Source organism: Melanostigma gelatinosum (assembly GCF_949748355.1).
Source record: "Melanostigma gelatinosum genome assembly, chromosome: 2".
NCBI lineage: Eukaryota > Metazoa > Chordata > Actinopteri > Perciformes > Zoarcidae > Melanostigma > Melanostigma gelatinosum.
Window position 1 is genome coordinate 17,760,344 of NC_136635.1, and position 23,123 is coordinate 17,783,466.

At 37.5% G+C, this 23,123-nt stretch overlaps 1 protein-coding gene across 1 annotated transcript in view; it reads left to right on the forward strand.

Annotated features, from left to right (window-relative positions):
* Positions 1-23,123, forward strand: part of LOC306796128 (glypican-6-like) — a 126,980-nt gene that overhangs the window by 46,761 nt on the left and 57,096 nt on the right. The window contains exon 4 of the mRNA XM_079294903.1: positions 14,468-14,859. Within this exon, the coding sequence (XP_079151029.1) occupies positions 14,468-14,859 (392 nt within the window). The remainder of the gene's footprint in view (positions 1-14,467; positions 14,860-23,123) is intronic.

The following is a 23,123-nucleotide window of genomic DNA, read 5'->3' on the forward strand; positions in this document are numbered from 1 at the left end:
AGCCTGCAGGCCGCAGGGACTTTTCTGCTGCGAGCTTCCTAGTGCGCACGCGCATCAGAAAAATGGACTGGATCCGGTTCACAATCAATATCAATATTTAATGTACGACACAAAGTTCACTTACAAACGGAATTAACTATCAATAGTAATGTTCTCGAGAACAGAGACCATACGCACGCATCTCACTCACAGGTCTGAATTCAGGTACTGAAAAACGAGAGCGGATGTGGTCTGAGGAATTCGCTCCAGAACAGTCTCTTATATGTTGGAAATGTCCGAAACAGTCATAAAACATCTGAATGACCCTCCGTGGCGATCAGTGATTGGCTCCATTTGACTTCTGTCCCCTCCCTGGATCGATCCTTTAGCGAAACATCTTTTCTCCTTGCAAAACATTTCTTGACTCCGCCTCTGGTCAGCTTGTCCTCATCCTCCATTTGCTGCATGTCCCACCCAGACTCCCTATCTGACCCTCAAACTATTCTTACAGTGTTTTAATACCTTTAGTGACTATACTTTTACGATTTAATACATTCAATTAGTTAATATACTGTAACACATAATATCTTCTATAAGTAAGAATATTGTAAACATATTGTGACCAACATATTTATTATTGTGACACTTCCACTCATCAATGGTTTCCTCTTTTTGATGAGGTTGTCAGATAATGTTGATATTCTGTCACTTAGATTCGATTCGACAATTTGTTGGAAGCGCTGCAGCAGTGCAAACACAAACATAAGCCATTGTAAATGCCATTGACTGCATTACAAGTTATTGTACACATCTGCCAATAATTCATCTTTAAAAATATATTCAGGGTAACATTTAACATCAAGCTTATTGTCCATGTAAGGGTTAAGATGTTTCCTCACGTACTTATATTGAGAATATTGTTTGTATCATATTTGGTAGTCCTGGAGAACTACCGTATGTGAAAGTGGTGGTAAGTAGAATAGGAGAAGTAGCTCAATGAGAGACCAGTCACAAAGGGCACTTCTTTCTTCCTCCTCTTCTTTTTTATTTCATTACCATGCCAAAGCCGTGCCTTTTGGCTCGGCTCCAGTCCTCTCATAAAATTTACCACCGTCCTTTATTTTAAAGGCAGCTCCCTCCTGTTTCACGCCATCATTCAGCAAGTCTTAAACTATCATAGCCCTGTCTTATCCACCTCGGGGGCAATCGCAAATCAGTGTTCTCTTTAAATGATTTAGATGTTATTTTATTGTGTCGCCTGCTGCTTCTTATGCCAGCGCCAACATCAGGCCATAAGTTTAGGTACAGAGGACCGGCTCTGAATTGGAAACAGTTCCAATTGTATAATAGCAGGAATTGTAAGAAACATGCTTTTTGAAATTTTGTAACAAGATTTTTACTTGTATAGTAAAATTACTTTAGACCTACTGAGCTTCCATCTACATCTGGTTACACATGCATCAACACACAAAATACCGTAGTATATTGTTTTGGGAGAACAATATGGAAAAAATAATAATAATAAAATCAGTACTTCAACACCTTTCACATACCGCCAGTATCTCAACTCCATCAACATTTACAGTATTGATGACCAAGCTGATTACACTTCAATAATCTGTCATTAACCCCCCCCGGAGAGTTAATTCAAGAATAGTTTCTTTCCTCAGTGCTATATATATTGTATATTTGACTCATTTAGACACCTGTAATTTAGTAAAGCACTCATGTACTAAGAGACAGAGAAAGGAACAGAATGTATTGGACAACTCCTGCACTGGTGTTGACCGTGTCACTGGAATTACCAATCATTGCCTGCCTTGAGGGAGCCAGTTTATTACAGTATCTGCTATTTGGATCATGTCGCTTCTCTGCATCGCCAGCAACAACATAAAGATAAAAAGAAGCAAAAAGCTTTTACCAATGCATTTCAGTGATTTGTCCTTTCTCTGAAACGTGCAGTATTTCTTCCTCTGCTATGGGGGTTTAACAGTTGCTCTGTGGAATATGAATTCAGGGTAGACGGCATCAGGCTTTAATGACAGCAGTTCTTCCTGTGAGAAATGACAACATGGGCCTGGCTCTACAATGATTACTGTATACCAGGGTGTGAATCTTCATGTATACTGCTCTTGTGATTTATTGATTTTATGTTTAAAGAGCTTCTTTAAAAATGAATAATGAATCGTTATCCCTGAAATGCTCAGTTATAGTTTAGGCTTTTTAAATCACTTGTACTTGGGCAAGTAGCTGAGGTGTTTTACTCGCCCGATAGCCAACATTACTTGTCCGAAGTTAAAAATGTAGGCCAATTAAAAGATAAATACATTAAACAGAGATTTGGACAATTGGATAAAGAAAGGTCAACAATTCTAAATGGTATCTTTTTACTTTGTTATTGACATATGTAGTGGTTTATATTTGCATAAAAACACAATTCAAATGATAAATAATAAATTATTATCTATATATTTTAATATGTTTTGGGGGCATTAATAGTTTTATTGATGTATTGTATGCTTACAGCTAGTGTAAGGAAGTTAAACAGGTCATAATTCCTTCTCTAGTATTGCTGTGACAACATCCTCTTCTACAACTGTATTTATTCTACATTATTAAAATGTATTATTGCATCTCTCGCTAAAACTAAATTTTACAAGATTACATTTGCACACATTGTGATAACGTTGTAATATACCTTCGCACAATACACATTTTTACTGTTTGGAGCTTGAACGCATCATAATGCAACTGAATGTACATTAGCTGTTAGCAACGTCATAAGCACGACTGTGCTAGGGCAGAAGAGTCGGTCACTGTGATTACTCTGAGCAGCATGATGAGAATGAATTGCAATAGAATAGGTCTACGTGTCTAATTTAGTAAGTTTTTCCAAATGTTACCATGCTGTGAGCTCCGTTTTTAGCCAAGCAGATCAGTGTTGCCAATTGGATGCTTACAGCTACTGTTAACTAGCTCTATTTACCCATTTCAATGGATATGTTGTACAAAATGTAGCATTATCAGGGATCAGTGACTAGAAAGCATTCATGTCAATCTCCTGATTGCATTTTGTTTTACAAGTATCGGCCTCTAATAAAGATTACATTTACTTGCCAGATCGGACAACAGCATGAGGCATTCCACTTGCCCGAACACAGAGTTTACTTAATGTTGTTGATGTTGAGCCCTGTAACCTAATTTCTTCTGCTTTGAATTAATGCTTTAGAACCCCAGATTATCAAAGGCCAGGAATTGTAAATGCATTGAGCAACAATAACATGGAATGGTGCCTTTATTTTAGTACTATCTTTTTTACTCAGGTGTAGAGTGTTTGGCAAAATTGGTATGTGATAACATTCCTTCATTACTCTTTATTGGATACAAATTATCTTTCAGCTAATTTATCAATCTGCAGAGAAAACTGGAATCAGTATCCACTCATCCTTTATTTACAGCCAGATGGTACATTTGGACGCTATCAAGCATTTCCTAATACAAACAGATGCTGAATTGTGAAATGTCTCTGTTTTGGCTAGCTGGCTGTGTACCAATGTGTCTAAAAGCCCATTATCCAAGGCAAATATGTGGACCGCCCCACCCTATCTGCTGCTATCACAGAGCATCAAGTACAGGCAGAGTTATTGCTTTGAGAACAGAGAATGCAGCTTTCGACATAAAAGTCTTCTGCACTCAACCTTTCTCCCAGAGATTTCAGCAGAGATTCTCTCAGCTGTCAGAAAACAATTGCTCTTTGTGAAAGGCAGGAGCTGGTGCAACTTTAAATTTAAAGATCTTTTAAATGAGCTGCCATTGTGTGATTGATGGACTGTGTGAAACTTGCCTCCCGTTCCTCCTACAATAGAGGGCTTTAATTACGAGCCCTTTGTATTGATGCTGTCAGCTTCAGTGTGATATGCATCATGTATGGGGTGGGAATGGATTTTACCACCTGGTTGCTTCGTACAGTATCATTGCACACAATGTCATTGGTTGGAATTGCACTGCCATCAAAGTAGAGTGGTATTGTCTGGAGATCAAGGCCTTTGGTATTCATATATTCACTCATCTGTTTGCTCCCCTCAGACTTTTAAGTGAATTTGATTTTGATTGATGAACAATCATGCATGAACTGACCGACCATTTAATCAGTATCTACTCTATGTATATGTATTTTTCATGCAAACAGTTAATGCAATACTGCCTTTGCATTTTAGGAAAACAATATTTATAAGCACTCTGAAGGCAAATTTGAATAGCTTTCTTTTTATCCATTAAAATGTACAGTTTTGAAATGCCAATAAAGACACTAAGTGAGTACAGTAAAACGTGCTTTTTGGAGAGGTAACTCAAGTGATCTAAGCTTTAAATCTGGTTGTATTGATGTTGATAAAACCTCAAAAACAAGGAGTGGAGTGCAATGGTAATCTCCAGCTAAATTGCACTAGACAGTTAAAATAGATAGGTAATAGAGGTACAGTGTTTATAGGTCATATACATACAATCTTCTGTGATTTATGTCACATTAGCCACGTAAATTGTAATTTTAACGTTAATTTAACATGGGCTATGCACAACATATGCATTACAACCAGATTTATTGTAGAGATCAGAGTCAAATGATTTAAAAAAATCTCTGATAACTGACACATTTCTGTGGTCTCGTGGTAGATATTGCATAGTTAATTTTATTTCATGAAGATGTAATACAATGTCTTTTTGTCTTTCAATATAATACATTAATTCAACGCTTTGGTTACCATTTACCCTGGGGAGGTGGACTTTAAATTGTGCTCCTATTCCGCTGCTTTTTCCTCAGATAGCTCGTTCCAACTCACTATTCTGCAGACTTATTATGAATAGCAAAGAGGAAGAATATAAATCATTTTATGCTGGCCACGTGAATGCTATGTTAGAAACAAAGTCAGTCACACAAGCAAGATAACGCCATATTTGTGAAGAAGAAAAAATTAAGCTGAAGAAGAATGTGAAAAGAGTGTCAGTGGCCTGTCATCGACTGTTGCTGTGGACCAATGTGTTGTGATAGCTGACTGTAATTTACATTCAACTCGGAGCATGGGTAAAATGTGTGCAAACTTAACAGATCATGTGAGCTTTTATGTTCTAATTCCATGTATGCTTTTTGTTCTGGATTTAGTACAAAGTTTTGAAAAAAAGTAGCCATATATTGTAAATGCCCATTTTGGTTTCATTTATTCTGTAATCATGGACTTTTTAAATGTTATTCCCAAAAGTATCAAATCCTAAAGATTTGAAGGGAAGTGAGATCATGGGGAGACTCACTTTCCTTCCTCCCGGTCCACAGTCTGATCTGATTTGTTCCCTTGAGTCCATCGGCTGGTGAAGAGTTTCAGTGGTGGGTATGATGTCACTGTTCTCACTTGGAACTGCGCCAGAGACTTAAACATGCCCAGTATCAATTTGGGAGAACAAACTGGTGTCTTCTCCTGTGGCCTTTAACGTTCCTCTGCATTGCTGCATTACATTTTGTTGAAAAGTCAAGGTAATCTTTTTGCTTGGTTTTCTGAAAGGATATAATGCGAGTTCACCTCCTCTGAGATCTCCTGTCATCGGTTGTTCTTCTGTGAGGCAGTAATGCCTCTATAGTTGGATTTTAGGCCCCTGAAGGATGAAGCCGAAGCTCTTTGTTACTTTCACCAATGCCACTGTGGTCCTCTTGATTTTAAATGTGGGTGTTCTTCACTGACTAATGTGACGTTTCTCATCCAGTGTCATTAGGATATGTTAATTCATAGTAATTAAGGTCCTGGTATCATGCTTTTCATTAATTAACGATTGGGATTCATCAACATCACCACGGATATGATTGAAAGCAGATGTTTCTGAATGTTTCAATGAATGGGACAATAGTCTTTAGTCAGGATGTTCTCATGTGCAGAAAATGATTACATGATAGAGTACAGCATTCTGTTTCTCAGAAAAAAAAGAATGACACAGTAGGGAATTTGGTGATTGGAGTTTTTCAGAAATACAACCATGGAATGTCCTGTCCCACACACTTGTCCAGTTACCACAAAAACATATTTCGCAATGTAATTCAAAACAGACAGTTTGGATAGATATTAAGAAAACACTGTTCTTTGGCTGAAGCATAAATATGTGACCAAAGGGAGAGAGAAAGTCAGACAGCCAGGAAAGAGAAAGCTCACAATTGTGTGCCTGTAGTTATTCCCACTTGCCATTTTCTTTCATGCATATATTTTATATAATACTGAACCAAACCTAACGAGGAATACAGGGGTAGAATTGTCACATTGGCAACATATTTTGGACAAATTAGTATAGTTTGTAAAATGGGATACTATCACTATATTTCTTTTAAATACCACCATACACAGAATATTAATTACATGAAAATAATTTATTGCAAAGAAAATTGTCCACGGTAATCTTAAATTTAAAATTCAATGGAGCCTTACTTCTTTATACACAGTATTGATAATGTTAATGATTTTTGGTTTAGAGAGGAGCAACAGAACCAAAACCTGTATTCGGATAGTTTGTCCACTTTTGCAGCTAGTTCAGGGTAGCAAACAAATCAGAAAACAATATTATCACAACAGGCTGAAGACACACACACACACACACACACACACACACACACATTACTCACACACACACACACACACACACATATATATTCAGTATCTTGTGCAGGTAATGAATGTTGCAGAAAACTACATCACAACAGATACTTGCAATAACTGCATGGCTTGATTTGTTTCGAGAAGTGCTGGCTTTAAATTGTGAATAACAATGAGATGTAAATTACCGGGGACTGTTTTGCTACACAGTGCACATACTGCTAACATATAATGGGGGCCTGTGATGAAAGTTTTGGCTATATAATAAAACATGCGTGCTTTATATACTTTGTATATGGAGGCCATAATTGGAGTAACGGTGAAATCAAACTTTCTGTAATATACAGCTAAGCATCATAAATACAAAAATACTTTTTCATTTGATAATAAACAGTATAGGCAATGTATAAAGGGTGTTTTACTATGAATTGTTTCTCATTTCTATTTGTTCATAATTGTGCACAGAATATATTTTAACTTTCATTGCAATTTGTCATTACAAATGGAAAGAAGCAGAAAAAAATGAGTGATTGATGGGTTTGACAGAGCAAAGGAGATACGGATAAGGACAGGATGGAAAAGCATATTGCAATCTGAGCATCGGATGTATATTGTAAGACTGCTATAGTATTCTGCACACATGCTACATGTGACCATGTCACAGTAGGGAATTTGGTGATTGGAGTTTTTCAGAAATACAACCATGGAATGTCCTGTCCCACAAACTTGTCCAGTTACCACAAAAACATATTTCGCAATGTAATTCAAAACAGACAGTTTGGATAGATATTAAGAAAACACTGTTCTTTGGCTGAAGCATAAATATGTGTCCAAAGGGAGAGAGAAAGTCAGACAGCCAGGAAAGAGAAAGCTCACAATTGTGTGCCAGTAGTTATTCCCACTTGCCATTTTCTTTCATGCATATATTTTATATAATACTGAACCAAACCTAACGAGGAATACAGGGGCAGCATTGTCACACTGGCAACATATTTTGGACAAATTAGTATAGTTTGTAAAATGGGATACTATCACTATATTCTTTTTAAATACCACCATACACAGAATATTAATTACATGAAAATAATTTATTGCAAAGAAAATTGTCCACGGTAATCTTAAATTTAAAATTCAATGGAGCCTTACTTCTTTATACACAGTATTGATAATGTTAATGATTTTTGGTTTAGAGAGGAGCAACAGAACCAAAACCTGTATTCGGATAGTTTTGTCCACTTTTGCAGCTAGTTCAGGGTAGCAAACAAATCAGAAAACAATATTATCACAACAGGCTGAAGACACACACACACACACACACACACACACACACACACACACACACACACACATATATTCAGTATCTTGTGCAGGTAATGAATGTTGCAGAAAACTACATCACAACAGATACTTGCAACAACTGCATGGCTTGATTTGTTTCGAGAAGTGCTGGCTTTAAATTGTGAATAACAATGAGATGTAAATTACCGGGGACTGTTTTGCTACACAGTGCACATACTGCTAACATATACTGGGGGCCTGTGATGAAAGTTTTGGCTATATAATAAAACATGCGTGCTTTATATACTTTGTATATGGAGGCCATAATTGGAGTAACGGTGAAATCAAACTTTCTGTATTATACAGCTAAGCATCATAAATACAAAAATATTTTTTCATTTGATAATAAACAGTATAGGCAATGTGTAAAGGGTGTTTTACTATGAATTGTTTCTCATTTCTATTTGTTCATAATTGTGCACAGAATATATTTTAACTTTCATTGCAATTTGTCATTACAAATGGAAAGAAGCAGAAAAAAATGAGTGATTGATGGGTTTGACAGAGCAAAGGAGATACGGATAAGGACAGGATGGAAAAGCATATTGCAATCTGAGCATCGGATGTATATTGTAAGACTGCTATAGTATTCTGCACACATGCTACATGTGACCTTGTACAGCACATATCCTGTGTTGGCTGTGTTGAGTTGACAGCAATCTCAAAAGATAAACATCAGATGTGCTTTTTGTCGGACTACAAAGATGTCACATGACATGTGACTTCTTAAATGTATTAATGATTTCTGGACAACTGTTCTCAGTATTTGAGAGAATGTGTTCACGTTACCCAATGTCAAAATCAAATACGTTCATGTCTGGCTCAAGTACGGTAACACATTGAATGGAACGATGGATGAAATGTGACACCTTTGTCTACAACCCGGAATAAGAAACACTAACCTTGTCTGTAAGAGGATCTGGATTAAAAAGGGCTGACAAGGTCAGAGATGTGGTTAGCTGCTAGTCCAGCACAATTTACTGGTCAGCCTTGAAGGTGACCAGTAAATTCTCAGTAACAATGTTACTGAGAATTTTACATGAATAACGAGAGATTGAAGAGTAGTGTATTTGTCTGCATTGGATTATATTAATGTTACAATAATAAGTTGCCAGTATCCTTGTCTGATGGTAAAATAGCTCTGGAAAACCACCTCCCCGAACTCTTTTCTGATGTCGGACTAGGGGTGGCTTTGTCCGACTAGTTCTGTCAATTTCCGACATTCACACGTACTTCACTCCATGATTGGACACTTGTGCAAGATGAGAAAAGGGTTTGAATTGCTCTCCCTCCAGCTCTTTTTTTCCTTCTTGACACAGCCATTTCTGTCATTTTTTTATTTCTGAACAACTGAGTACAGCACAATGAATGCCTTACGGGAGCGACTATCTGAAAATGTGTGCCATCGTCCCCAAATTTAAAATATATTGCGTCTCCCCTTCCTATGAGGACCAAATTTTCACTCCGTCTGTGGGGACCATGAATGCCTGTGACAAATTTCACGGCTATACATTCAATAGATGTTGAAATATTTCACTTAAAAATGTCAGCCTATAAGTGGTACTAAGGAAAAATCATCAAATCACTACAGTCAGTGTGATTCATCCTCTGTGGACCTCGAATGTCTGTACAAATGGTCGGGACAGTCCATCCAATGGTTGTTGAGATATTTCGGTCTGGGCCAAAATGGTGGACCGACGGAACTAGAGCAATGTCTCATTTTCCCTCTCGGTCATGTTGTTCATGTGCACTGAAGTGGTTTGAGAAAATCAACTGCAATTTGAAACCATACTTTTCCCGCAGTCCCCGAGTACTCCAGTGGTGAGAAGCAGTTTACTCCGTCAACTTGCAGTTGAAGTGGTGCACTTGAGTAAGGTTGTTACAAAATATTTCCCCCGTTGACATCTTTGAGATATATCAATGCTGCTGTAGCTGGAGCAAACTGCAGAAGATAGAGGTTGAAAACAATGTCAAACATAACATTGGATAGATGATAAGAGCCCTCTAAATGTAGTGGCATAGTAGATATATGCTTTAAATGGTGTAATTACGTGGACATAGTGTCTACTAATGTGTTTACAGGAGTTCACGGGGTCAATATGCCAAGTACTTATGAATATTGTGGATTATGTGGGGAAAAATGTGTGTTCATCAATGTGTATTCATTTTATGATATGTTGTACATCCTCTGGCCATTAGACAGACATTGCTGGGTCTCTCTGACTCCTTTCAAAAAGCATTACATTCCGAGGCTAAACGATGTAAGATGTAATAATATCCAAGCTAAGCTTTACACAATGACTACCCTCAGGTCATTCAAGACTATTGGACCATTAATTGAAATTTGGTCTTAATTAACCACACTCAGAATTAGAGATCCCATTGTTTGAGCCGGTAAGAAATGGATTTCCAAGTAGTGTGAAGTCAAATTAATGGGTGAGTGCAGTCGTTTTTTTTTAGAATAAGCGTTATTATCAGAGCAACAGAAAGGTCACCTTTATTAATCATGGTAATTATTCATAGTAATTAGGCCAGATATCAAAGGAGCACTTTTCAACTTTTCAAGAATAATTGATTCATTACACTCAGAATTACTTCAAGGGTACTAAAACGTGTTGTATTTTGTATGCAATATGAAAATAACACAGTTCAGCCTCAATTACGACCGGCACTAATGGGGTGGTTCACTTTACCACCGTTTTTGTATTGATTATTACGATTTGTTTTAACGTGCTATCCCCTAGGAAAAATGTGAAGGTGGCAAAATGATGCATTACAATAATAATGATCATAAGTCAGCAACAACTTTACAGAACTTAAAGATACTTAATGTTACAAAACAATGCAATTAATCAAGACAACAACAATTATTGTTATTATTGGATTTTTAGAGACTCTAAAAAATAAATAATTCATTTCACAAAGCCTGAAGACCTTGAGGATTGTTCTTCACATCAGAAACTCATTAAAAAATACAGTACATTGCATCACAGAGCTTGTTTTTGTTTTTATTTAATTAAAATGTTTGTAAAACTCTTGAGTTAATCATTTGGTGATGGGATTCAGAAACCACGACACAGTTAAAGAAGAATGACTTATCTCATGAAGAATGATACAAATTGTTTTTGTACAGTGGAAGTCAACAAATACGTGTTGCTCAGGCTGTTGAACTGTCATTATTAAATGTGCCTTTATGTGTATTAATAAACTCAGTAGGAAGGTGTAGTTTTGTCTTCTCACATCATGAAGTTTCAAAATGTTAGCTGGGCTTTGTCCGTTCCCTGACCTCTCACTCAAACAGACTTTTATTATAGCTTCATTTTACAGTTTGTTTGTAATGTAAACCAATATTACACAATCTATGTATTGTATTGTAATATATCTTAAAGTTAGTTAAATAAGCAAAAAATTACACTTTTGATAAATATTTTGGTAAACACTGTTTCATAGAGATTGTTAAGCTCTGAAATTGAAGCCCATCCTTGTCTTCTTGCAACATCCGTATTGCCTTTTATTTTTTCTTCATCTCTTGAGAGATTTGGATGATTCCTAAATCTATTGTGTCAGTAAGCAGCACACACCCATGTATTGACGTGTTTCCAAGTATTAAAACCCTAAAGGCCGGATAAACATATGTATCAATTGTTTGACATATAACTACACTAAACCATATGATTAATACAGTGTTACTTTTGTTTTGTGATATGAATTCTCTTGAGTGCCACTAAAATGGTAACACAGATACAAAATTGCATGCCCAATACACAGGGGCTTACGTGTCCTTGATTTGGGTCCAATTGGAAAAATTTTATGAAAAATCCCTGCGGGCTTTTAATATTTAAACAAATGTGGGTGTAATGGCACATTACTTAGTTGCAAAGAAACTGGAGTGTGTGACTAGGGACTGATCTACTACCTTTTTTAAGGTGCCACTAGAGACAAAAGAGGATTGGCTTAGCAAGTTGCAAAAAAGGTGAGTAAAAGGGATTCCAGTGCAGTTAAAAAAGAGCTGTAACTCCCACCAGTCTTGAAAATGGAGGGACAATCCATGCTAATGTAAAACCTCTGGTTTTACATTCGCATGAAGACGTTGTATATTACGGGGAGTTTCTAAGGCACTCACAATGGTGGTTTAGCTACTTTGCAGAACTGTGGATTATCATGCAGAGGACAGAGTTTGACCCTTGAACCCAGCTGTTGTCAGAGTGTTTGTATTATCCCACTTAACATAATCACAAGTTAATTTACACATTTTCCCATCAAAACAGTTTACACAAAGCCAGAATGACCCTTGTGGTTTGATATCATTGAATGATTCACACAGTAATGAATGAGTGTGATGTACAGTGTGAGGCCATGTTAGTCTGAATCATCTTTCTCCTCATGTTTTTGGTTTAAGATTACCAGCATGATAGTGTTCATTGAGAATGTGATTTACAGCATTCTGTTAGTTTCTGACCATCAAATATAAAAGGATGGTCAAATAAAAATAAAATGAATGTCACTGTACCTTAAATGTACTTTTATACCCCACACAATTCAGTATGTGGCATGACCTCTTATCAAACTGAATACAAATTAAATATGAAATAAAATAGTCCTAAAATGGTAATCTTAAAATATTTGCAAACTGAGATTCGACGATTGCCATTTCTTATGTTTTTAAATGTTTCACACATTTCTTCGATTTTAGTTTTCCTTGATTGCATACAGCACAGCCCGCCTTCACAATATACAAAATAGGCTACATGTGAACTTACTCATCGCTCCATATGGTTTCGTCATGTCAACACAGGAGGGAAATGTATTGTTAGAAGTAAATCTGTAAACCATGTAGCTGTGTGACAGCAATCATAAACAATACAAAGAAATGTCACACAGAAATACCCGACCAGGAGAAGAGTCCCTGTAGGTTTTGTTAGCAAGCATGACATGTGAAATGTCTGCAGCGTGTTTGTTTAGAAAGAAGGGAGGATAAATATTTGGCATTTGTGCATGGAGCGATGTGTTATGATCTTTCCAACACACTGTGTACTCAGGGACATGGGATCCTGATTTGCTCAGCTTCAGTGCGACTCACCAACAAATGCTGCTTTTGTCTCTTTTTTCTTCCTTTTATTTTGGCTGTAGTGATGCTCAAGAGATTAGGTGCTCTAATGGAAGAAAGCCACTTGGGCAGATGACAAGAAACAATAATGTAATTGCTGGGAATGAATGTCAATGGGGAATCTTATAGTTACACTTGTGCATTTTATTGTCTGTGTTTACAGTAATTAACAATGTAAAACAATATAAATCACATATCTTACAGTCTCAAAAAAAAGATGTGGTATTGTATCCTTTTATTGTTAAGTATATTGAGAAATATCTCTTTCTCCTCATCGTCATTATCGCCTGCTCATGAATTCGTGGACTTCCATTGCACATCGACGAATAAATGAAATCATAAAGGTGATTTCAGAGGCATCTACGGTTACTTAGGTATGACAGTGTACTGCGTGTATCTTTGTTATAGTTTTTTTGCGCATGCGGGTGAGTTCAGAGCCGTGACCAATTCACACTTTAATCTGATATTGGCCACAGTTTTTAATAATTTGAACAGCCAAACAAAAACCAAAAATCTGCAATGAATCAGAACTGAGCTTGCGGTGTGATTGTAGCCTATGACCACCAGAGAAGGTGTCAGTCATCCGTTGCCATGGGAAACAGAGGTTTGAAGCTGAGACACTGTTGTCACAGAAGGTGATTTCATCCTCTTTTGAAGGGCAGAATCATTATAGTTTATTTCTCCACGACCACTGAGACAGTTTCAAATTTGAGTTTAGCTTTAAGGAAAGGTGACATACATTTATTATGAAGTTTTATGTTTGATAGACAACGTTACACAGTGTAAGGTGTGTGTACTGAATTAACGAATTAACGACAAAAATAATGCTAGAAATAAAACAGATGTGCTTGTTTCATTTTGTATCCTATGTTAAACATACCCTTCAGATAATTCGAAGCGAATTAAGCCTCTTTCAATATACTGTAACACTATATTCAATTATAGGTCCAGAGGCCAGTTGTCTCGGTTGACAAATAAATAGTTTCAGTGAGGAACTAATGCGTTTGGGAATAACGGTGGACCCTCCAGTTGATAATGTATACTAGTGTCTGTGTCTAAAACTTATGAATATTTTGTTACAGTATGCAATCAGAACCTTTACATTAATCATTCATAGTCCTTGTGGCCCATTATTTCTGCTACTAAATTATTAATTCTTTGGACTGACTTTCTTCACATAATCAAGTACCTATCGTTGGCTGCTATACATTAGTGCTGTATACGCAGACAGAGCCATGAAATGAGACATTAAAGTGCAACAACACTGCTCTGACTAGATTAAACGGCCCTCGTCAAAGCCTTTTGTCTGGTTTGTATTGTAGGAGAAGACATTATATACTGTAAATATCGGCACAATAACCCAAGTGTTTGTCTTTTCCATCTCTCCCTCCTCTCCCCAAACCATCCATCTATCTAGAGTTTTTCTTGGAGCTGCTGGACAATTCTGAGAAGTCTCTCAACAGTATGTTCACAAGGACGTACGGGAAGCTGTACATGCAGAACTCAGAGGTGTTCCAGGACCTGTTCACTGAGCTAAAGCGCTACTACACAGGGGGCAACGTCAACCTGGAGGAGATGCTCAACGACTTCTGGTCCAGGCTGCTGGAGCGCATGTTCCAGTTACTCAACGCCCAGTACCACTTCACAGACGACTACTTGGAGTGCGTCAGTAAATACACAGATCAGCTAAAGCCCTTTGGAGATGTGCCAAGGAAACTTAAGGCCCAGGTCACCAGGGCCTTCATCGCTGCCCGGACGTTTGTCCAGGGGCTAATGGTGGGTCGGGAGGTCGCCAACAGGGTAGCCAAGGTGAGTTTAATTTTCTCCTCATACTCATTTTGGTAAGCAATTGTGTGCTGTTGAGCAGTGTTGCATTATGCTTTAAGATAAAGTATTACGTTTACAAATACCCTGTAAGCTTTAAACTGCCTGCAATTGCACATGTCTCTTCTATAACACAGGGTTGTTTCTATGAGGCCATGCATTATTCTAGTCCATATGTTGTGGTTAATGTTAATAACACAGGAGAAACATGGTTTAATAGTTTAATTATCCGCACTGTACCGATGGTCTATCCACCTACACCTTCCTGATTCTTACGTCTTTGAAACCTCTTCATTGGACTTAACATCATCCTCCTTTAGATTTGATGACATCTAAATTATTTATTAAAGGCTAAGAAAAAGAGAAAACATTTTGATTCCATATGAAAACGTTTTTTTTAGATTCACTTGATCTCCGGGTGCGAGGGTCAGTACGAGGCATTTGTTTTTCATGTGACTGGTGGAGTACACAGCAGAGAGCAAAGCTTTGCAAAAGAGAGAAGATGAAAGCCCATCACCCCCTGAGATTTCTGATGTGGTATTGTTTGTGTTTCTCTTTGCTTCTCTCATTTTGTTACTTTTTAGACAGGGTATCAGGAAAATTAGTAACATGTTCCACGCTGACATTTCATCCGGTGACATGAATAAAGTTTTCTTTCTTTTTTTTTTGTCGCTAATGGTTTGGCTTGAGAAATTGGTTGATTTGATTCTGATGACTAAATATGTTTTCAGAGCATTATCAAACACTGGAGATTATAAATGTGTTTTTGAGGGCTTAGAGGATATTTTTTATAATTCCATGTTAAATGTAGAAAGTTATGCAACAGTTTTTCATCAATGTTTAAACTGTAAACATTATATAACCAAAGCTGCTTGCTCTTGATGCTGCAGTGCATTGCTCTATGAAATATATCAAAAACTGGCAGGAACTATTTACACACACTCACATCAAATATATATATGTTTTTCTATTATTTTAATAATATTTGAGATATTTTACTTACTTTTTTCTTTAAGGATGTTGATCCTCAGCTGATAAGCCACACCTGAGCCTGTGTGCCATCTGATGCTGTGATGGCAGATGACAACTGGCTCAAAAAGGTTGGCACGTCATTGGGAAATGTGCTGCACCAAAGATGTCCTTTTTAATTAAAGGATTTTGATCTGTGGTGAACTGCAGAATGTTGGAAAAAATCAGAGGAATCATGTGGTCTAAAATACAATGACATGATATGAAAGGATAATAAAGAAATATACCATATGAATATATCCATGCTCTTCAATTTGACACTGAAAACTCTAAACGATAGAGACTTAGTCAGCCTGATACAGAGTGGGAGGGCATCTTCAGTTGACCAAACACAAAAGGATGGAAAATGGTAAAAAATGTAGGAAAATATCCATTGAATTCGAACATGTCATGATGTGAAAAATATCCATCTTATCCAACAACTATTGAAAATATGTCGCATCAGTTGACTGTGATGTGACCCAGATCACATCTTATGACTACTTTTTTGCACCTTGAGTGTATGGCACCACATCTTTATTTAACAAGCACTTAGAGAAGGTTGTCAGCACCGATGTTGTGACATTTGTTCAGAGGTTTTTTGACAGCCACGTGAGACCTGTGTGCCCCTGACATTCAGGCTGGTCTGTAGACTTTCAGAGTCTGACGGACACAGGGTGAGTACTGTGCTTTAGTCCAGGAGGCTTCACGGCAGATGGATAAAAATACAGTGTATGCAGATCTTGTACCCACCAGAGCTACTGAATGGCTCAATGTATGCTGTGCCTAGTCATCGAGCAGCACAGGCTGGCTTTTAACATGTTTGCACTTGTCTTGGTAACTTAAAGAATCAGTCTTAACTGCTGATCCAGACATGCCACATAACATGGTACATGTCAGGGTAGATCACCAAGTACTGCTGTGTTGTGTTGTGGGGGCACAGCTGCTCACATGTGGATTATTCTGTCAGTCTCAGACATTCATTGACTTGACAGCAAGTGATTTTAGTGCAGCCTCTCCAGAATTGTCTTTGGCTCCATCTTATATTTAACATGGTGAGTGGAGGGAAACTAAAGTTCACAGAGACGCACAGAAAGGAAACGTAATTAATGAAAGTACAGTGCTACAGACCATTGACAACTTGTACACTGTCATGTGACTGTATGTACCAAATGAATAATATGCATCTCAAGTTTACCCATTTGGTTATCTTGTTTTATATATGCACTTCATTTCTAATTGTGGATATGACTTGGTTTACACCACACATTCAATTGCAAACCAGAGTGTACTGGACACGTTTTAGATAAGAACAAAACGGTTAAGTACGTGTGGCTAGGTTCAGGCAACTAAAAGTATTCCAATTCAATTTGGTATTCATCATTATTTGATAACTATCACAAATCACAAATTTGCAAAATACAACATCCTCTGTCCTTGGACCCTCGCATCAGAAAAGGGACAAAAACTTTTAAGGATGTTGATCCTCAGCTGATAAGCCACACATGAGCCTGATGTGGTTCCAGCTTTGACGTCTCTCCACCTGAACATTGACGGTTTCTTCTTTGGCTGACAAGGCTGCTGTTTAGTTTATTTCAGCCATTTCCACACATTCATTCTTTGGCCACAGCAGATCTTGCAAGAGGTCAGGAGGCTTCGCACCAATGGCAGTGGAAGCTTTTGTGAAAGGTTCCTTTGAAGCTTTTGAGCGTCACTGACCTCAGCTAAGAGAGTATGTAAACGAACCGCCCTTTTGGTTTATCCCAATTTCTTGCTGCTCTGTCCTGATCGCAGCTTGGCCACCCTTTGACAAATTCCTCCTTTATTTCCAGGAACATAAAGAGTTCTTTCATGTCCAGGGCTTTATAGCTGGGAGCTTTTTGTCTTCCACCACATGTGGGGATAGGGAGACATAGTTATATCTTCTTTTCCCAGTTTGTGTGTTGGCATGTTTTAGAATGCAAGGCCGCCATCAAGTACACTGAACAGCTGGTTGTGTGCTTCGGGGATGGTGTGGCCAGCTTTGTGAGTGCATCTCCCAAGCCTCCAGGCAGGTGGAAAGAGACCCTCCCATTATAGTACGCGCACAGTCTACACGCAGCATGGCACCGCCGGCGGCCTGTTTGGTAAGGTTACAATAAAGTAACGCTCGGTATATAACAGAAAATGCTGTTTCAACAAAAACTACACGGTCAACAACAATAAACAAGGGCTACAATTAATTGTTATTATCATTTTATTCATTAATCTGCTGATTATTTTGTTGATTAATCAATTGATAGTCTATGAATTTTATTTTAAATGTCAAAAAAAAGTATATCCTCTACAGACGCCAAGGTAATGACTTCTCATGTCTCGTTTTGTTGAAACAACAGTTCAAACCACACAAATATTGAATTCATTTATTATATTGTATTTATTTGATGAAAAATAAAAGTCCATTTTGCTTGAGAAATGAATGAAACCATTAATCGATCAACCAAATGGAGATTAATTATCTTTTGATTATGTGATCATTGCAGCTCCACAATCAAGTTTACCAAACTTCAGTGTAAAATGTTTTCCTTTTCCTGAGTTATTTAACTCTTAATTTGAAATAAAGCTTAAGTGTACACTGTCAATTGTGTAATTTTCTTACTCTATTTATATTTCATTGATATCGAAAAATACACTCTAGCAAGAGTCAATGTAACACCAACCCTCAATAGAACTTCATACACATTGGGTTTAGTGTTGAATTTAACTCTTAAAGCGTTTCACAAACACAGTGAACAGCCAAATATGTGACTCAGCTTAGACCAATACTTACTTTTTCATAGAAATGCCAATTACAGGAAACACTCCTGGCTGCTGTTAATCTTTATTGCTTAATGAAAACTAAGACATCTAATGTAGTGCAATGTAGTCAGTTTATGACAAAACCGTGGCCACTAAACATGACGTGAAATAGACTAATTTAAACTTAAAATCAACATTATCTTTACAAACAAAAAAAGCAGCATTCAAATTCAAAATCTACTTTTTCCTCATCATTAGACCAGAACCTTTACTGTGACCAACTTGTATTATTATTGTGTCTGAAACTGAACCATCAGCTTGATCTATCATCACCCTCCTCCTGTAACAACAGACCTCACTTAATTATGAGGGGTTGTGGGAATTTACATCATGGTAGTATTAAAGTGCTATATCCTCCCTGCTGTATGTACCCTGCTTCCATATATCGCCTCTGAAGAGTCAGTGATGGTTCATTGTTTATTATTGTCCTTCAGCTTGCCTCTGAGCCAGCCTTTCACCATTCCTCAGTGGCATTGCAGTTATTTAAGATGAAGAGTTAAAATGAGCACCTCTATACATTTGTCCTAGGCCTAAAAGGCACCCTCACTCTGGATGAAATCCCATTTTCCTTAGTTCCTCATCAATTTTGAAGTGGAGCCAGGAAACAGTGTGGCATTGCTAAAGGCTGTCAGGTTGGTGAACAAGCATACTGTAGAATTGGAGGTGAAAAATTAGCTTGACCTAAGAATCACCCGTGGTTCTTTCAGTGACAAAAAGCCACTTGCATCTCTTTATAACACTTGAAGTACTGTACATACCAATTTCTCACTTCTTAGATGTAAGAACACCACTACAAGGCACTTTGTGTTTGATTTTACATCCATAAGCAACAGGGATTCATATTCTTCATGGTCGAACGTGTCATTTGTGTGGTGTTATAGCTGCACTTACTCTTCAGAAATCTGTGTTTTGCTGTGTTTGGTCATTCAGCAGTTTGTGTTATTTTAGCAAATCACTTCTGGGCAAACGGTGGTCAGGCTGTAAAGCTTTGTTCACGAACCCATCTGAGAGGAAGTGGGAATACCGTGTATAACGTATTATCATGCAGCAGTGGTGGAAGATGTGGATACTGAATTAAAAGGAATAATATCACAATGTAAAAATGACCATTAGAATTAGATATTTACATGTAGCTATGTATCAAAAGCACTCATTATGCAGATTATATGTGTGTGTGTTCAATGTGCTGCAACAGTAACTTGATTGATCAATTATTTGATCAACAGAAAATGAATCTGCAAGTATTCTGACAAATGATTAATCGTTGAAGCAGTTTCTAAAACAGTCCACAAAACAATACAACTGAAGACATTACCGTGGATTCTGGGAAACTGTAATGACTTTGACATGCTACATACCAAAAGATTAAACAATTAATTAAGAAAATAATCAGTAAATGAATAGGTAATGGGAATAATAGTTGTAGCCAAAGTTGAATGTGTTGTCTCATTTATTATAATGCATTATTATTATTGATGCATTGGTAGCTGCTCGTGGATTCTTATCACTCAATCTTCTGAAGCAGTTTGAGGCTCAGTTGTTGTGGAATTTCAAACATTTTCATTTATTTCCTGAGCGATTTCGTGTCTTCGTCGACTTAAAAGTTTAGATTGAAAGATCCTTCTTGACCTTCCACTGCTGCAAATGTTCATCAACAATGATATCTTATCTCATTAATCATACACGAGGCACATTTTGGATCTACATAGATCAAAAACATCTGAGTTTCTCTTCTTCTTCTTACACCACAACTATCTTACCACCATTGAAAAATGAAATCAAGGCATATTTTTTCCAAAGTCTGGGAGTTAAAATGCCTTCTGGCCTATGATTCGTGATAAAAAAATCGATAGAAATTGACTGCGGCATGTGTGTTGCATATTGTACATGGCCCCCAGTGAGTGGATCGTACTAGCAACCGTTAAGGCTTTCACTCAAATAACCAACTCAGTCGTGAAAACCAGAGGTTTCAAAATGACAAAATGTGCCTTTTTTATGAAATGGCTGCTTTCAACCATCTGTCTGTTCAATTTCCACGTTACTTTAACTCAGGATTGTGCACTGATGATGATGAGCCATACATAATTACTGGTAACCGGCAGCTCTGCATGCAGTCAAGTCGGAACAGGAGAGATATCGCTCCATAAAATGGGATTGCACTCGACTTGCACTGAACAGTTTCCTGGACCCCGATCCTGGATTAAGAGCAGAATCTCTCTGGATTACAGTTTATGATGACCATTAAGAGTTTTATCCGGGGGGTACTTAAAACACAGTCCAACCATATTAAGACCTGCTCAGAGAAGATTGCAGGGATTTGGTCCTTTTGAAAGGTTTAAACTTCAGGCATTTAGAGCACTTATCACTCACTCTGCATACGCACAGGAAGCCAGCCTAATTCATGGTGCATACTTACTCGTGATGTTGGAAGGAAGTTAGATATTTTGTACTAAGGGATTTGTTTTTCCTGATGGCTTACACTGTCATGTTGATCTTATTATACACTCATTTCCGACCACGAACTGCCAGATAATTTGACATTAAGCTCCAAGGCTGTGTCTAATCTTTACACAACATTTAGACAACATTTACCTTAAATTATTGCTCTGCCCGATTGCTGAAATGTAAGAAATATCACATATCAGTTATCAGCCAACAGTTATATGAGTTATCAGCCAACTCGCTGCCAGGTTAAAATAGTACATTCAGTGCAATACAGTGCAGTGCAAGTGCATACAAGCTCAGACAACAGTGTCACTCTGAGTCAGTCTGAAATTAATTTAGTTGAGATTCAATGAAAAATGCCTATTTAACCCTTTTAGATCACATTCCTGCTCATATTGTTCACCCATTTAAAAGTAAATGCAAAAAGTGTCTGCAGCCACAGTACTCTGTAGCTCCGTATCGTGCTACATTCTAAGCTTGTCCACTTTATAGCAGCCCAATTAAATGTGAAGGATTTAATTTAAGTCCCTCTTGATACTGTACACTTTACAGAAGCTAGAGACGCTCTAGCTTCTGTTTCACTGGGTCTAGGGTAAAATTGATGACTGTTAATGACGCCACCTACTGTAGAACTCAAATTGGGTTGGACATTTCACAATATTTTCTTACATTTTATATACGACACTATTAATAACTTAATGCGAAAAAATTATTGGCAGATTAATTAATAATGAAAATAATAAAAAATTATAAAATATGAAATAAAAGTTAGTTCAGTGAAATTTTATGGTATAAATTATATTGTATAACTAAATCCCAATGAGCTGTTCATAAGCAAAGCAGTACCAATGGAATTGGTTGTGTTTTTTCTCTATGTAGAAATTCTTTCACAAATTAAAGAAACAGCATGACTGGTTGAAGAGACACAATGACAAAATGCATTCTTTTAATCAACATAGTGAATATATTACAATGTCCGTGATGTGATCTTGTAGAGTCTTACTTGCGTCAGTATTTGTATTTGTGATGAATATGTTGCACAACCAGAAAGTGGACTAAAACAATGTGACGGCAGATTCTGCTCAAGGCAGATTATGGGATCTCCTCCATAAGAGAGTATGGTTCATGCATGTTTCTCAGTTAAGGCCCACTTACAGATGCACTGGACAAATGTGTCCATCTCTCTCTCCCTCCCTCCCTCCCTCTGTCTCCTGTCTTCCTGGCTCACAGCTCACACAGCTTGCTGGGGATAAGGCCTCAGCCACAGTGCTGTGATGGCAGATGGCAACTGGCTCAAAAAGGTTGGCACGTCATTGGGAAATGTGCTGCACCAAAGATGTCCTTTTTAATTAAAGGATTTTGATCTGTGGTGAACTGAAGAATGTTGGAAAAAATCAGAGGAATCGTGTGGTCTAAAATACAAGGACATGATATGAAAGGATAATAAAGAAATATACCATATGAATATATCCATGCTCTTCAATTTGACACTGAAGACTCTAAACGACAGAGACTTAGTCAGCCTGATACAGAGTGGGAGGGCATCTTCAGTTGACCAAACACAAAAGGATGGAAAATGGTAAAAAAATGTAGGAAAACATCCATTGAATTCGAACATGTCATGATGTGAAATCCAACAACTATTGAAAATATGTCGCATCAGTTGACTGTGATGTGACCCAGATCACATCTTATGACTACTTTTTTGCACCTTGAGTGTATGGCACCACATCTTTATTTAACAAGCACTTAGAGAAGGTTGTCAGCACCGATGTTGTGACATTTGTTCCGAGGTTTTTTGACAGCCACGTGAGACCTGTGTGCCCCTGACATTCAGGCTGGTCTGTAGACTTTCAGAGTCTGACGGACACAGGGTGAGTGCTGTGCTTTAGTCCAGGAGGCTTCACGGCAGATGGATAAAAATACAGTGTATGCAGATCTTGTACCCACCAGAGATA